Here is a 14943-nt window from a genome sequence, read left to right as displayed (position 1 = left end):
TTAATGTAAGGATACTTTAAACTAATGATTATACAGAAAGTTTAAAATGATATAACATAACAGGAACTTTAAAATAAAAATTTTTATAAAACAAGATATAATTATCAAGGTAATTCAAAATATACAAACAATAAAAAAGTGAATGTCAAGTGAATTTTAAAATAAATAATGAATTATGAAGATTAAGAAGGCTCAATTAAAATAAGATTAGGATAAAAGAGATACTTAATAAATAAAATAAAACATTGGAATAAAAAAGGGACTAAAGTGCAATGCGCGCAAACATATGAGGATTAAAAATGTAAATATTTCAAGTCGTAAAACGCAGTGTTTAATCATGGGCTAATTTGAAACAATATTTAAATTAAGGGGAGAAATTAAAATAAAAAACAAACTGCATTAACACACAACAGAAATGTGAAAGCACTACACCCGAAATTATCCCCTTCCCAAGAGACGCGCGGATCTAAGAAGAATCCGGGTCGGGTCATTAGGTTTGGCTTCAAAATGGTGTCGTTTTGAAGGATTTTTGGGGCTGGACGAAACGGTGTCGTTTCTTGGTTACCATAAAAACCCCAAAATTTCCCAAACCCTCATTTGAAACCCTAATTCTAAAAAAAACTTAGAAATCCTCCATTTTTCTCAGTTTGGCCGACTCAAAAGTCTCACCGGCATCCCATGCGCCTCCACTCATTACGGCTCAAGACTCGGGAACAAAGGAGACGAGATGCGTCCTTTGGTCCGAATCCATGCCGGAGAAAGGGTCTCTGATGGCCGAAACCGAAGGTAGGTTCCTTTCCCCAATCTCAAAAGGTAACCTCTTTTTCGCTTTCTTTTTGAATATCTATATATATGTGTTATATTCGAAACTGGACTTGAAAAGGAAATGAGAAAACAAAATAGAAAGAAACACCTTGATTCTTTCTTGTATTCGATTGCTCTTTTTTTTTGTATATTATGCGTGTATTCCCCCGATTACAAAGAACATAGGGCTTTTATATAGCCGAAATAAAAAAAAATATATACAAAGAATTTCTTTTTTCTTTTTTTCTCTTTGCTGCTGTTTTTGCTGTGCTGTTCTTGTCCTTTGCTTGTCTTCTTTTGCAAGTACGGAGGAGAACATGGAGCACGTACGGAGGCTATGCGCTGGCGTATGGAGGTAGTTGGCGATCAAGGCTGCGGCGCAAAAGGGGAACAAAACCTTAAGGTTTCTGTTCCTAAAATGTTTCGGGCCGTTTGGGCAAATATAACTTTGGGTCTGAGTTAATTTGGGCTCGTATTGGCTTTTGAATTTGGGCTATATAATTGGACTTTGATTTAATATTTGGATTTTTTTTTTTAGTTTGTAACGGGCCGAGCAAATTTAGCCCACTACAAGTAATAATAGGTGTACCATAATATTTATTACATAATAATAACACTTGATGTTTTTTCAACAATTTTTATCATTTTTCAAGATATATGTGAACACAAAAACATGTGAAGGATTGCAAATATGTGAACACAAAAAGTAGATACATGTGAAAACTTTTGCTTTACCTATTTTAATATTTCAGCTTTCAAGCCTTTCCTTTTCATTAATTGGGTAGCAAGGCATAGAGATTAGTGATTATTAGTTGGCATGGCCGCTTTCCGGATTTGTTTAATCCAATCTTGACATTTTGGATTTGTCGGCTTGTAATTTCAAGCACCAGTCATGATTCCCATAGTCGATATCATTTTCCAGTGTAAAGCTTCAAGAACTGCCCTCCTTGGCATCTAATACCTTGGTATCCAAAAATTATTACTGAAATTCATACCAGAAACAATTACCATGGCTGAATCCTTTGCATTCGAGATCGCCGGAAAAGTATTGGAGAAACTAGGGAGTGCTGCCTATGAAAGAATTAGCTTGGCATGGGGTGTTCGAGAGGAGTTTGAAAAGCTTAAGCAGACCCTAGCTGCTATCAGAGCTGTGGTCCTGGATGCTGAACAACAACAGGCTCGTAGCCTGGAGCTCAGTCTTTGGCTACAAAGGTTCAAAGATGCTTGCTACCACGTGGAAGATTTGATAGACGAGTTCGAGATCCAAGCGTTGAGGAGGCTAGTCCTGAAACGGGGAAGCACTGGAAGGAAGGTACGCCATTTCTTTTCTGGCTCTAACCCTTTGGCATTTCGCTTTAGAATGGGCTATAAGATCAAAAAGGCAAACGAGATGTTGAATGAGATTTCAGCTGAAAAGGCCAAGTTTCATCTCACTGAAAAACATGAAACTAATGTCATACACCGTGAGAGGGAAACCTACTCCTTTGTTAAGACATCTAGTGTCATCGGTCGAGATGAAGCTAAACAACACCTACTTAACTTCTTAAAGAATCCAACTGATGGGGAAGATATCCCTGTCCTTCCCACAGTTGGGATCGGAGGTATTGGGAAAACTACCCTTGCCCAATTGGTGTTTAACGAGGAGAGTGTGAAGTCGCATTTTGAATTGAGAATCTGGGTGTGTGTTACAGAGGATTTTGACATCAAACAACTGATGATAAAAATCATTAAATCTGCCACTGGTATGAACTGCAAGGACATGAATAAGGAGGAATTACATAAAGTTTTGCAAGATTGTTTGAATGGTAAAAGATTTTTTATGGTACTAGATGATGTCTGGAACGAGGACAAGAAGAAATGGAGTGAGCTGAAAGATCTGTTGTGTGGGGGAGCCCAAGGGAGTAGAATCATTGTCACAACTCGTAGCCGCAAAGTGGCTACAATCACAGGCACAATCCCTCCATACGATTTAGAGCATCTTTCTTATGAGAATTGTCTATCATTGTTTCTTAAACTTGCCTTTAAAGAAGGTGAAGAGAAACAACATGACAATCTTGTAAGAATCGGGGAAGGAATTGTTCAAAAATGCAAAGGGGTTGCTTTGGCCGTGAAGACTTTAGGCAGCCTACTCTGTTCAACTAGGGTACAACATGATTGGGAACTTGTGAGAGATAGTCAACTATGGAAATTGAAACAGGAGGAAAATGACATCTTGCCTGCTCTAAAACTAAGTTATGATCATTTGCCCTGGTATTTAAAGCAATGTTTTGCTTTTTGTTCAGTTTTTCCAAAAGATTTTGAATTCAATCATCTCTATTTGGTCTCCCTTTGGATGGCAAATGGCTTTTTGCAATCACCATACGAAAATGAAGATCCAGAAGATATTGGGAATCGGTATATACAAGAGTTACTATCAAGATCTTTCTTCCAAAAAGTTGAAGATGAGATTTTTTTTTCCACCTTGAAAATGCATGATTTAGTACATGATCTTGCATTATCAGTGGCGCAAAATGAGGTGAACTCATGTAACCATTATTCGACTGGGAATGTTCGACATTTATGGTTTGATCTATCGAAGCAGGATGCTTCCCAGTTGCCAAATAACTTGGGTTGTCTGCAATCACTTTTCTTATTAGATGAAGAAGACAAGGCTGATAGCGATTCTCTTATTGCAGAAGTCATCTCAAGGTCTAAACATTTGAGGGTGTTAGATTTGTCTAACTGCAGTTTTGAGCAATTGCCAAACAACATACGTTATTTAAAGCAGTTGAGAAATTTGAACGTAGCCTACAATGGAAATATAAAAAGACTTCCAAATTCCATTTGCAATTTGCAGAGTTTGCGAACACTTGGCCTTGATGGATGTAGGGGAATTGAAGAGTTACCAAAAGACATAAGGTACCTGATTAGCCTTAGAGAATTAACGGTAACAACAAAACAGACGCGTTTGCAAGAGAATGGAATATCGTGCCTAACTTCTCTTCGAAGGTTGATCCTTTGCGAATGCGAAAATTTAGAAAAATTGTTTGAAGACATTCAAAACCTAACAGCTCTCCGAGAATTGTACATATATGAATGCCACAACTTGGTTTCATTGCCACAAGGTTTAAAATACCTACCTGCATTAGAAAATTTGTCAATTTTAAATTGTGAAAAGCTTGATCTCACTATGGAGGAGTTGGAACTTGAGAGGGAAGAAGATGGTAGCCTTCGAAAATTGTTTATCGGAGGAGTGCCAAAGTTGGAGTCAGTACCCCAATGGATTATTATAGGATCCACTAAAACATTGCAGCAGTTGTTCATCAGCAACTTGGAGAATGTCTTGACATTACCAACGTGGTTTCAACATCTTACATCGCTTCAAAGTCTTGAAATTTTAAATTGTCCAAAGTTGTTGGTTCTGCCTGAAGGGATGCAACAGCTCACTGCACTCAAAAGATTAAATATTGAAGGGTGTCCAAAATTAAGCAAAAGATGCATTGAAGAAACAGGTGAAGACTGGCCTAAGATTGCTCATGTCCCTGACTTTTCTTGTGACGAAATAGATGACGAATAAATAAGGTAAGACACCAAATACCATATATATATACACACTCTATTTTTCACTAACATAAATGAATTTTATTTAATCTGAAATATAATGTCTCAATTTAATGTTATGGCAAAGTTCTTCTGATAGAATTTATTTATCTATTAAAGTGGAGGATGTTGAAGTTGTCTCAATTTAATGTTATGTCATCGTCTTTCAGTTGTTCAATTTCCATTGTTTGTTTGTAATTTTATTTGTATCAAAGACCATTGATATAATATATTTACTTTATTTTATTTTGAAATTCAAAGAATTAATTTACAACTCTATGTTTCCATATATATTTTAGTTCTTTCTTTTATATTATATATATGATACATGATTTTTATTTTACATAAAAGTTTTTAAAAATAATTGTTTTTATAAGTTGATGTCATTATCAATTAATGTGTTGTTTCATGTATTAATAATTCTGAGTTTAAAATTGATATATTTATATATCTTACTGTTATAATTATACCAATATTCTTAGAATCAAACCAATGATCGAATCGATCATACCATCAATATATGATTCAGCTAAATCATAAATTATAAAAACTAAGAGGATTGTCATGCTCCATATTATATATATATGACTTAAATGGTAATTGTATGACTCATTATTAAAGATAATAGATATTTTTGTATAAAGTAAGCCATAATTCGTAAATAAATATCTTACTATAATTGTTTAAATGAATTAACTTAATATCGGGTTTCTTCTAATGGTAATATATTAGTTGGCATGGCCGCATTCTGGATTTGTTTAATCCAATCTTGACATTTTGGATTGTCGGCTTGTAATTTCAAGAACCAGTCATGATTCCCATAGTCGACATTATTTTTCAGTGTAAAGCTTCAAGAACTGCCCTCCTTGGCATCTAATGCCTTGGTATCCAAAAATTTTTACTGAAATTCATACCAGAAACAATTACCATGGCTCAATCCTTTGCATTCGAGATCGCCGGAAAAGTATTGGAGAAACTGGGGACTGGTACCTATGAAAGAATTAGCTTGGCATGGGGTGTTGGAGAGGAGTTTGAAAAGCTGAAGCAGACCCTAGCTGCTATCAGAGCAGTGGTCCTGGTCCCCTGGATGCTGAACAACAACAGGCTCCTAACCTTGAGCTCACTCATTGGCTGCAAAAGTTCAAAGACGCTTGCTATGAAATGGAAGATTTGATAGACGAGTTCGAGATCCAAGCGTTGAGGAGGCAAGTCCTGGAACAAGGAAGCATTGGAAGGAAGGTACGCCATTTCTTTTCTGGCTCAAACTTTTTGGCAATTCGCTTTAGGATGGGCAATAAGATAAAAAAGGCAAACGAGATGTTGAATGAGATTGCAGCTAAAACGGCCAACTTTCATCTCACTGAAAAACATGAAACTAATGTCATACATCGTGAGAGGGAAACCTACTCCTTTGTTCAGACATCTAGTGTCATCGGTCGAGATGAAGCTAAACAACACCTAGTTAACTTCTTAAAGAATCCAGCTGATGGGGAAGATATCCCTGTCCTTCCCACAGTTAGGATCGGAGGTATTGGGAAAACTACCCTGGCCAAATTGATGTTTAACGAGGAGAGTGTGAAGTCGCATTTTGAATTGAGAATCTGGGTGTGTGTTACAGAGGATTTTGACATCAAACAACTGATGATAAAAATCATTAAATCTGCCACTGGTATGAACTGCAAGGACATGAATAAGGAGGAATTACATAAAGTTTTGCAAGATTGTTTGAATGGTAAAAGATTTTTTATGGTAATAGATGATGTCTGGATCGAGGACAAGAAGAAATGGAGTGAGCTGAAAGATTTGTTGTGTGGGGAAGCCCAAGGGAGTAGAATCATTGTCACAACTCGTAGCCGCAAAGTGGCTACAATCACAGGCACATCCCTCCATACGATTTAGAGCATCTTTCTGATGAGAATTGTCTATCATTGTTTCTTAAACTTGCCTTTAAAGAAGGTGAAGAGAAACAACATGACAATCTTGTAAAAATCAGGGAAGGAATTGTTCAAAAATGCAAAGGGGTTGCTTTGGCCGTGAAGACTTTAGGCAGCCTACTCCGTTCAACTAGGGTACAACATGAGTGGGAAGTTGTGAGAGACAGTGAACTAGTGAAGTTGAAACAGGAGGAAAATGACATCTTGCCTGCTTTAAAACTAAGTTATGATCATTTTCCCTGGTATTTAAAGCAATCTTTTGCCTTTTGTTCAGTTTTTCCAAAAGATTTTGAATTCGGTCATTACCGTTTGATCCGATTGTGGATGGCAAACGGCTTTTTGCAATCGCGATACGAAAATGAAGAGCCAGAAGATATTGGGAATCGGTATTTGCAAGAGTTACAATCAAGATCTTTCTTCCAACAAGTTGAAGATGATATTATTTATTCTGCCTTTAAAATGCATGATTTAGTACATGATCTTGCATTATCAGTGGCGCAAAATGAGGTGAATTCATGTAACCATTATTCGACTGGGAATGTTCAACATTTATCGTTTGATCTATCAAAGCAAGATGCTTCCCAGTTACCAAATAACTTGGGTTGTCTGCAGTCACTTTTCTTATTAGATGAAGAAGGCAAGGTTGATAGCGAATCTCTTATTGCAGAAGGCATCTCAGGGTCTAAACATTTGAGGGTGTTAGATTTGGCTAACTGCAGTTTAGAGCAATTGCCAAACAACATACGTTATTTAAAGCAGTTGAGATATTTGAACCTAGCCTAGAATGGAAATATAAAAAGACTTCCAAATTCCATTTGCAATTTGCAGAGTTTGCAAACACTTGACCTTTATGAATGTAGGGGAATTGAAGATTTACCAAAAGGCATAAGGTATCTAAATTAGCCTTAGAAAATTAATGGTAACAACAAAACAGACACGTTTGCAAGAGAATGGAATATCGTGCTTAAGTTCTCTTCGGACTTTGGGTTTTTTTAAATGTGAAAATTTAGAAAATTTGTTTGAAGACATTCAAAACCTCACAGCCCTTCGAGAATTGTACATCGATGAATGAAACAACTTGGTTTCATTGCCACAAGGTTTAAAATTCCTAACTACATTACAAACTTTGGCAATTTCAGATTGTGAAAACCTTGATCTCACTAATGGGCAGCTGGATCTTGAGAGAAAAGTAGATGGTAGTCGCCGGAAACTGGCGATTGGAGGATGCCAAAGCTGGAGTCACTACCCCAATGGGTTCTTCTAGGATCCACCAAACATTGCAGCACTTGTTCATCAGCAACTTGGAGAATGTCTTGACGTTACCAACGTGGTTCCAACATTTCACATCCCTTCAAATTCTTTACGTTAGAAATTGCTCAAAGTTGTCGTCTCTACCAGAAGGAACGCATCACCTTACTGCACTTAAAATATTAATGATTGAAAGGTGTCCAAAGTTAAGCAAAAGATGCATTAAAGAAAACGGTGAAGACTGGCCTAAGATTGCTCATGTCCCTGACTTTTATTGTGAAGCCATGAAGACCTCAACAACAGATGATGAATAGATAAGGTAAGTCACCGAACAATACTCTAATTGAATCAACTTTTTAAATACTAACATTTATAAATAAAATTAGGTATCGAATACTACTTTATTTCTCATTAGTATTAAAAATTTGTATATCTATTAAAATGACAGGTCAAATTTGAAGATGTTGAAGTTGTGTTCGATGTTTTCTACATATGTTAAAGTATGCATTGTTGATTCCTAAGGTATATGTGTTTGTAATTTGATTTGTGTCAAAGACAATGATGTAATTTCGTGATGATTGGATAGACATTAGGGAAGGATGAAGTGTTTTGGGTTGAAGCAAGTTCGATGTGAGAGGGGCTTCAACTAGCTTGAGATAAGGGCTATCGACAAATTGAGCTTGAATCGAATAATGCTTTGTTAGTTGAATTAATGTTAGCCAGTAACTCTTCTGCTAGTCATATTGTAGAATGACTTGCTATTCACAAAATATTTTATAGAAATTGAAAAGTTTGGATCCGTTACATTCCCAAAACGCATAATGAAGTTGCAGGCTTTATGGCTAAACATGTTGCTCCAAGTTTCACAAGTATCTAGGTGTTATCCATCCCTTCTTAAGCTATACCGAGTTAATTAAAAAGGATAATTTGAGTTTTGATTTATGATTTTATTATAATCGCTTAGTGCTGTTTATTATTTACTAAAAAAGACAATGATAATAATTAGATTTTTTATGTGTAAGTGTAATTATGCTTCTTATTTCTTTTGTTATAAATAAATAAACTCAAAATTTTTTGTTGCCACTAAAAAGTTATAGGCTTGACGAACAACGAAATTTTCCATGGTATGTATGTCTTTTCTTTTATCAACATAAAAGGGAGATAGCATTACGAATATTATTCTTGATATTAAAAAAGTTAAAATATTTTTATTTATATCATTTTCATTTTTATATATGAATTTTGGAAAGAATTTTATTTATATAATTAGACACGGTCAGATTATTTGGTTCAAAGACTTGCCGAAAAAGTGAGAGAGTCTAGGTAAAAATATAGGGCGAAAAATGGGATTAGATAAAAAACGAGGTATGTTTTATAAATGAATTGGGCCTTGGGTAAGCTTTTTTGGCTTGTGCCAGGTCCGGCTCGAATTTACAAAAAAAATAAATCTACTACTGCTTCCATTGTTTTGCTACCATTTTGCTATTATATGCTACTATTTTATTGTTATTATTTGGATATTACATAACTCTTATTTTATTTTGCTACTATTTTAGAGAAATTTGTTTAATAAGTTACACTTATCTTATTGTTATTTAAGCATAAATATTAAATATTTTTAATTAATTTTCAATTTGTTAGGAAATAGTTATTTTAATGTTTTTAGTGTATTTGATGTATTATATTTTTAAATCTGTTTTTATATAAAAATAATAATATTAAAATTTTAATACGGGCGGTTGGACCGGACTTGGGCAAAATTTTAGGCTTATTTTTTAGATTGAGTCTAAAAAATGGGCCTAAATTTATGTTGAAGCCCGCTCGACCCATAATCACCTCCAGGGTAACATTTATTACTTTTATATTGTTTTTAAATCATTGGACCAAAAATGATTTAGGGACAAGATTAAAATACATCTTTCCTAATTTTTATTCATGATAAAAATGATTTAGGGATGAGATTAAAAAATGGTTGAAATTTGAGTATTTTTCAAAACAAACCTAAAAATTATTTTTCACCTACAACAAAAAATAATAGATAAATAAATAAATAAACAATTTTAAGAGAGCTTACTTTGAAACTTCATAATTTTCAATCCTTCTCTGATGTCATTTTTATTCGAATATGACTCAATATCGTCTCTTTAAAGAACTATGACTCTAACTCTCCATTCCTTTTTATATAATTCTAGTTTATTAATACTAAAATCTCCCTTTTGCAAGTAAATTTTAACTAATAATTATAAATTATATTATATTTGTAATTTTCCCAATTTTTTCTATATTTTATGCAGAGTTCTATCCATTCGATGAAAATAAAAATAAAAATATTCTTTATCAGTCTAAATTTATACTGATATATATATATATATATATATATATATATATATATATATTATAAACAGCCAGCATGATTATGTCTACGAAGAACGCAGTCGAAGAGGAAAACCAAAATTGGAAGAAAAAAGGACAATTAGAATCATATCAACATTAAGAAAATCAGATTGCATGAACCTCTGTTTTCGAGTTTAGAATCGTAACAATGGCTTGCATGGCAGCTACTATATGAAACATTAGAAATTTGAGACATGTTGAAACAAACAGAGATTCTGATAGTAAGAATGCAAGTTTACTTCGTTAGAAACTTCAATCAAAACACTTATATGTGTAAGCAACATAAAACTCATTACCATTACAACCTATATACTTGGTTTTTTTTTTAAAGAAAAAACATCATACTTCCGAAATTCTTTTCAGCACCTTCACAAAATGTTAGCCCATAATTATTTACCCCCCCCGCAGCTTACATGATAAGCTGTACCACCATCAACACGTTGGAACTTGATGTCTACCTTTTCCGCTTGGACTTCAAGGAGGTGACCGACTGAGAATTGCTGTGCCAATTGCGCTTCCTTTGGTTGATGAACCAGTTGTTGATTTGCTTTAGTTGCAATCCAGTTTCCTCCACAAGTTTGGCCTTGTCATCTTCCTGTATTTTGTCAACTCATTAATTTATTTAAAGGTTTTTGTTTTGGCAAAAAAAAAATTTTAATTGGAAGTTGATGTTTAGTTGGTTACAGTTGGGTATGGCCACTTTGAGTGCTGTTGCCACCAGTTCTTGAGCACTGCAGTGGTGTCACCTGGTAATTTTCCAGCCCTTCTTTTGCGTAATATTTCCTCCCTCACATCCTCAATTCTTGATTTGAAACCCTGTTCAGACATAAAAATAATCTATGTTAATTGTTGTTGGATTGATTTAATCTGATTCGAGTGATTTCGGTTTGAGTCAATTTTCGTTTTCAAAATATTTGGATTTAAATATCAAAATTTTCATATTGACTTATCTCGATAAAATAATAAAAAGCACCTGTTTGAGTTCAATCTTGAGCTCTTGACGAACCCTCTCCATTAAAGATCTTTCAGATTCTGTGGGAAGTAAGGGACCAAAACCCATTAAATCATGGCCTTCGGGCCCAGATTGATCCATGGAGAAGTCCATTTGAAGTTCATCCTCATCGTCTGACATTGTTGCACCTGTGCCTTCACCCAAGGTTACTCCTACAAAATAGGAAAAGTAATACATACAGTCAGCCAAAAATGAAAAATAAGAGATGAATTTATTTTTTTTTAATTTTTCTTTCAATTGTATTTTTAAATAAGGGAAAAAGCATCTATAAAAATAGAGGGGACTCTTGTCCCACTTCTTAAATGAGGCAATAAAAGGATTAATCTTTTTCTTTTATTTATTAAACATAGAACATGATGATAAAATTACATAGAACATGATGTCCCTATTACTAGATGACCATGACATATGATAAATTTATACTTTATTAACTCATCATACAAACATGTCATGTCATGTCATGTCATTATCCCAATCACTTAGACTACCATGATGATATATGTATCTGTTCCACTAATGTTTTAATTTCTACAAACATCCCATGTTCTCAAACCAATGCATGAAATATCTGATTTTCATTTATAAACTTATGACGTCAATTTTTTTTCCCAATAATTATAATTGGAAATGCAACAATTAAGGTTTTTAAATAAATTTTAAATAATAATAATGACATACAAGTGACATCATAAAATTTATAATAAAATAATTAATTTTATTCTTTAATTAATATACATGAGTTAATTTACATATTTTTAATAAAAAATAAAATACAAGGGATTCTTTATGTTATTTTTAGCCTTCAAAATATTAATTAAGTTGTTTATGTAAACACAACATGGTAGCTTTTTAGACTTGAGTAGCCTGCAGTCATCGTCAAGGTCAACAACTGTTATTTTAGAAACGACTGTCTCAGGCTATGTATATGTATATGTTACGGCCATTAAAATGGTCTGGTTGGACCCCTATTGTCTGTCAGCATTGAAGGTGTAATCAACGCGAGGCATGACTGTCAAAAAAACTGTCTTTAATGATATCTTCAAAGCTTTTCCAAACCCTAAAAGCATCAATATACCATTACAAACTGCCTACTTTTTTTTGTAGACTTCTGACAGAATTTAGCACCAAATTGTGAAAGACACGAATATCGTTGCATTAACTTGATCCAATTTAGCCACTTATATATGTCATTGGGACAACCATTTCATCATTTCTAGACTCTACACCCTACTCTTTGATCTATTTACATATATAGCTTCATAATTTAAAATCATTGGTTGTATCCCAAATTCAACTTTAATTGGGTTGATATTTTCTTTATTTTAATAATTAGTGAAAGGTGAGGTGAATTAGTTTAAGTGTATATTATTTTTTTATTTAAAGATTAAGAAGTAAGATTGTATTTTAAAAATATATGTGATAAAAAGTATCGACTCATGTATTAAAAGTGAGATTGTATTTTATCCCATCTACTAAAAAAATGAGTAAATTAGCTCTTCTATATTAGATCAAAGAGCAAATTGGTCATTTATGTTAAAAGTTTTATCCATTTCTACTGTTAAAAATTCGTATGGTTGATAAAATAACTAAATAGTAACACGATGCATGTCATGTATATCTCATACTAATGTATAAGGACATTTTTTAAGGAAAAAACAAATTTACTTTTTGATCTATTAGATAATAGATAAGGACTAATTTATTCATTTTCTATTAGAGATGACAAAAAGCAATATTTAGATCTTCATGCTTCTTTCAGCAAAAAATATTGGTTCCACCCATATGATGGATATTTTCATGGTAACATTAAATTCAAGATTTAATTTTTATCGAGTCAAGAGTGTTTAAAGCTAAGCCCTCCCAGCAAGTAAGTTTTCATGAGTTCAGTTTATGTTATCATACTTAGGGGCAAAGCAACTATCACCTCGATCAATAGCTTACTGGTACATTTAGAAACTAAACTCGAAATTGTAATATGGATAAAAGCAACTCTAGATTCCAAATATGGTGATGAAACCTTAGAATCAAAGTATTGGCTATGGTGGTTGTGGTGGGAGCGAAGGTAAAATCTTCTTCCCCAAACTATAACTATTTTGCAGCCAGCCTACCTATATTTTTATGTATATAAGCTAATATTGTATGACTTTTATTTGTAGGTCCTACGGCACCCACATGTTGGTACGGACTGTTAACCTTGTAAGAAAATTAACCCAAATAATCAATCCTTATCCCTTCATGCCTTGCTACCAACCGCACCAAAACACGACATTATTGAAATCTTCATATAAACAAATAAAAAAAATCATATAATTCTATGAAGATAATTATTTTATCAAGAGAAAGAAAAGGGACAAACCAGTAAGCGCTTGTAAGTTATTTTCAATTTCACGGCAAGCCATGACAGCTTCAACGGCATGGACTCTGACATGTTGTTGAAGCTGTTCTTTGAAAGTACACAACACTATCAAATATTGTGCCTGCACCAAATATGTCAAACAACAAAAAGAAAAAGAAAAGAAAAACCCTTTTCAAAAGGACAAAAGACAAAACAAGAAAAAAAGAAAAAAATGGATTTAAAACAAGATGAACTGACCAAGAAGTTATCAAGCTCTTGTCTTTCATGTGGTGATAAAGAGTGACCTTGTTGTTGTGAAGCATAGGATCTCAAAATGTTATGCGACTCCGCTAACTGTGCATCAATCAAAGACAACTGATCAATCGGTGTAGCAACACGAAGACAAGACACATGAGCTGCTAAAAGTTGTTCATAAAGTGGATGTGTAGCTATCTCCGCCTTGAGATGACGGTTCTGGTCACCGGTAACTGATACTTCACCGCTACTTAACCCTCCAATCGTTTCACTTCCACCACCACTACTCATCATACCTAACCCACCTGGTTCTTGCATTTTTATTTTTTTTTTGGCTTTTACCCAACAACAACAAAAAAAAGTGGGTTTTTTTTCTATTGAGAAAAAGAAAGGTTTTTTGATATATATATATATATATAAACGACCACAAGGGAAAGAAAGAAGGAAAGAAAGAAAGAACTCTTTGTGCTTGAGAGTGAAATAAAATTTTTTCTCGTTAATGGTGTAATATAGATTGGACAGTGTATTGGGATCTGAGTCACAAGACTTTCTGCACCACCCTCTTTACTGCTGCTATATGTTGCAGGGTTTTAATTTTTACTTTTACATATGCAGGGAAAGTTAAAGAAGCATGAAAAAATTTTCAATATATATGTCTGTGTGTGTAAAAAGAGAAAAGCATGGATATGGGGAGAATTTTTCAAAGCTTTTGTTTGGTTTTGAAGGTTAAAGAGAAAAGGGTTAATCAGAGAAAAAGAAAGGAGGTGTGCGAAGCTATTAGAATCATTATTGTTTGGAAGAAGAGAGCTCAGATAATAAAGCAATGGAAATTTTTGGCCGTAGCCAATAGATAAAGCTGGTTCTATGTACTGACAATTTGATTTCTTTTTGTTTTTCTCTTTTATTGTAATTTTTTTTTAAAAATGGAAAAATATTTGTTGTGGTCCTTGATAGATCTAAAAGTTACGATTTAGTATTTATTTCATAATGAAATTGAAAACCAAAATTATAATTTGATAAACAAAAAGCTAATTTTGGGTTTTTATTTCTTTTACTTTTATTTCAAGATAATTGTTTTATTTAAGCAAATAAGCAAGTGGGGCTTTGATTTGAGTTTGGTGAATTATGTAATTAATAATCAACCTTGAATTTTCTTTTTTCATAGGGTTGGTTGATTTGATTCAAGGTTATTAATCATAATTTTCTTCTTCTATTATACTTTATTATAAATTTTATTTTAATTATCATTAAAATTAATCATTATAACTAATAATTATCTCAAACTCACCAAAATAAATCTCAATCGATTAATGTTTAATTGAATTAAATGTATTATGATTCTTTTAAGTATTTTTACGTATCTATCTTTAAAGGGTATTAAT

The 14943-nt window shown here is 33.4% G+C and overlaps 3 protein-coding genes across 3 annotated transcripts; 2 read left to right on the top strand and 1 right to left on the bottom strand.

Annotated features, from left to right (window-relative positions):
- The first annotated feature begins 1466 nt into the window (after positions 1-1466).
- On the top strand, positions 1467-4657 carry LOC108480603 (putative disease resistance protein RGA1). Its single transcript, XM_017783652.2, has one exon. The coding sequence runs from the start codon at positions 1814-1816 to the stop codon at positions 4358-4360; it is 2547 nt and encodes an 848-aa protein (XP_017639141.1). The 5' UTR covers positions 1467-1813; the 3' UTR covers positions 4361-4657.
- A 458-nt stretch (positions 4658-5115) lies between these two features.
- LOC108482317 (putative disease resistance protein RGA3) lies at positions 5116-8412 on the top strand. Its single transcript, XM_017785441.2, has 2 exons — positions 5116-7884; positions 8014-8412. Exon 1 carries the CDS (start codon positions 5545-5547, stop codon positions 6280-6282), a length of 738 nt encoding a protein of 245 aa, XP_017640930.1. The 5' UTR covers positions 5116-5544; the 3' UTR covers positions 6283-7884; positions 8014-8412.
- Positions 8413-10172: 1760 nt separating this feature from the next.
- Positions 10173-14448, bottom strand: LOC108483606 (homeobox protein HD1). Its single transcript, XM_017787091.2, has 5 exons — positions 13565-14448; positions 13328-13448; positions 10933-11123; positions 10644-10775; positions 10173-10554 (listed from the first exon to the last, which is right to left on the bottom strand). The coding sequence occupies exons 1-5, from the start codon at positions 13877-13879 to the stop codon at positions 10414-10416; spliced, it is 900 nt and encodes a 299-aa protein (XP_017642580.1). The 5' UTR covers positions 13880-14448; the 3' UTR covers positions 10173-10413.
- Positions 14449-14943: the final 495 nt, after the last annotated feature.

This window comes from Gossypium arboreum, chromosome 1 (assembly GCF_025698485.1).
Source record: "Gossypium arboreum isolate Shixiya-1 chromosome 1, ASM2569848v2, whole genome shotgun sequence".
In the NCBI taxonomy this organism is placed as follows: Eukaryota; Viridiplantae; Streptophyta; class Magnoliopsida; order Malvales; family Malvaceae; genus Gossypium; species Gossypium arboreum.
The sequence above is the reverse complement of the archived record's forward strand: the minus strand, read 5'-3'. Positions and strand labels throughout refer to the sequence as shown.

What these genes read in the sequence shown, in the direction of transcription:
- LOC108480603 (XM_017783652.2), top strand. Translation starts at nt 1,814, where the DNA reads ATGGCTGAATCCTTTGCATTCGAGATCGCCGGAAAAGTATTGGAGAAA.
- LOC108482317 (XM_017785441.2), top strand. Translation starts at nt 5,545, where the DNA reads ATGGAAGATTTGATAGACGAGTTCGAGATCCAAGCGTTGAGGAGGCAA.
- LOC108483606 (XM_017787091.2), bottom strand. Translation starts at nt 13,879, where the DNA reads ATGCAAGAACCAGGTGGGTTAGGTATGATGAGTAGTGGTGGTGGAAGT. An exon ending in AAGAGCTTGATAACTTCTTG is followed by an intron (nt 13,449 to 13,564) that starts GTCAGTTCATCT and finishes TATTTGGTGCAG; the next exon opens with GCACAATATTTGATAGTGTT. An exon ending in TCAAGATTGAACTCAAACAG is followed by an intron (nt 10,776 to 10,932) that starts GTGCTTTTTATT and finishes ATGTCTGAACAG; the next exon opens with GGTTTCAAATCAAGAATTGA.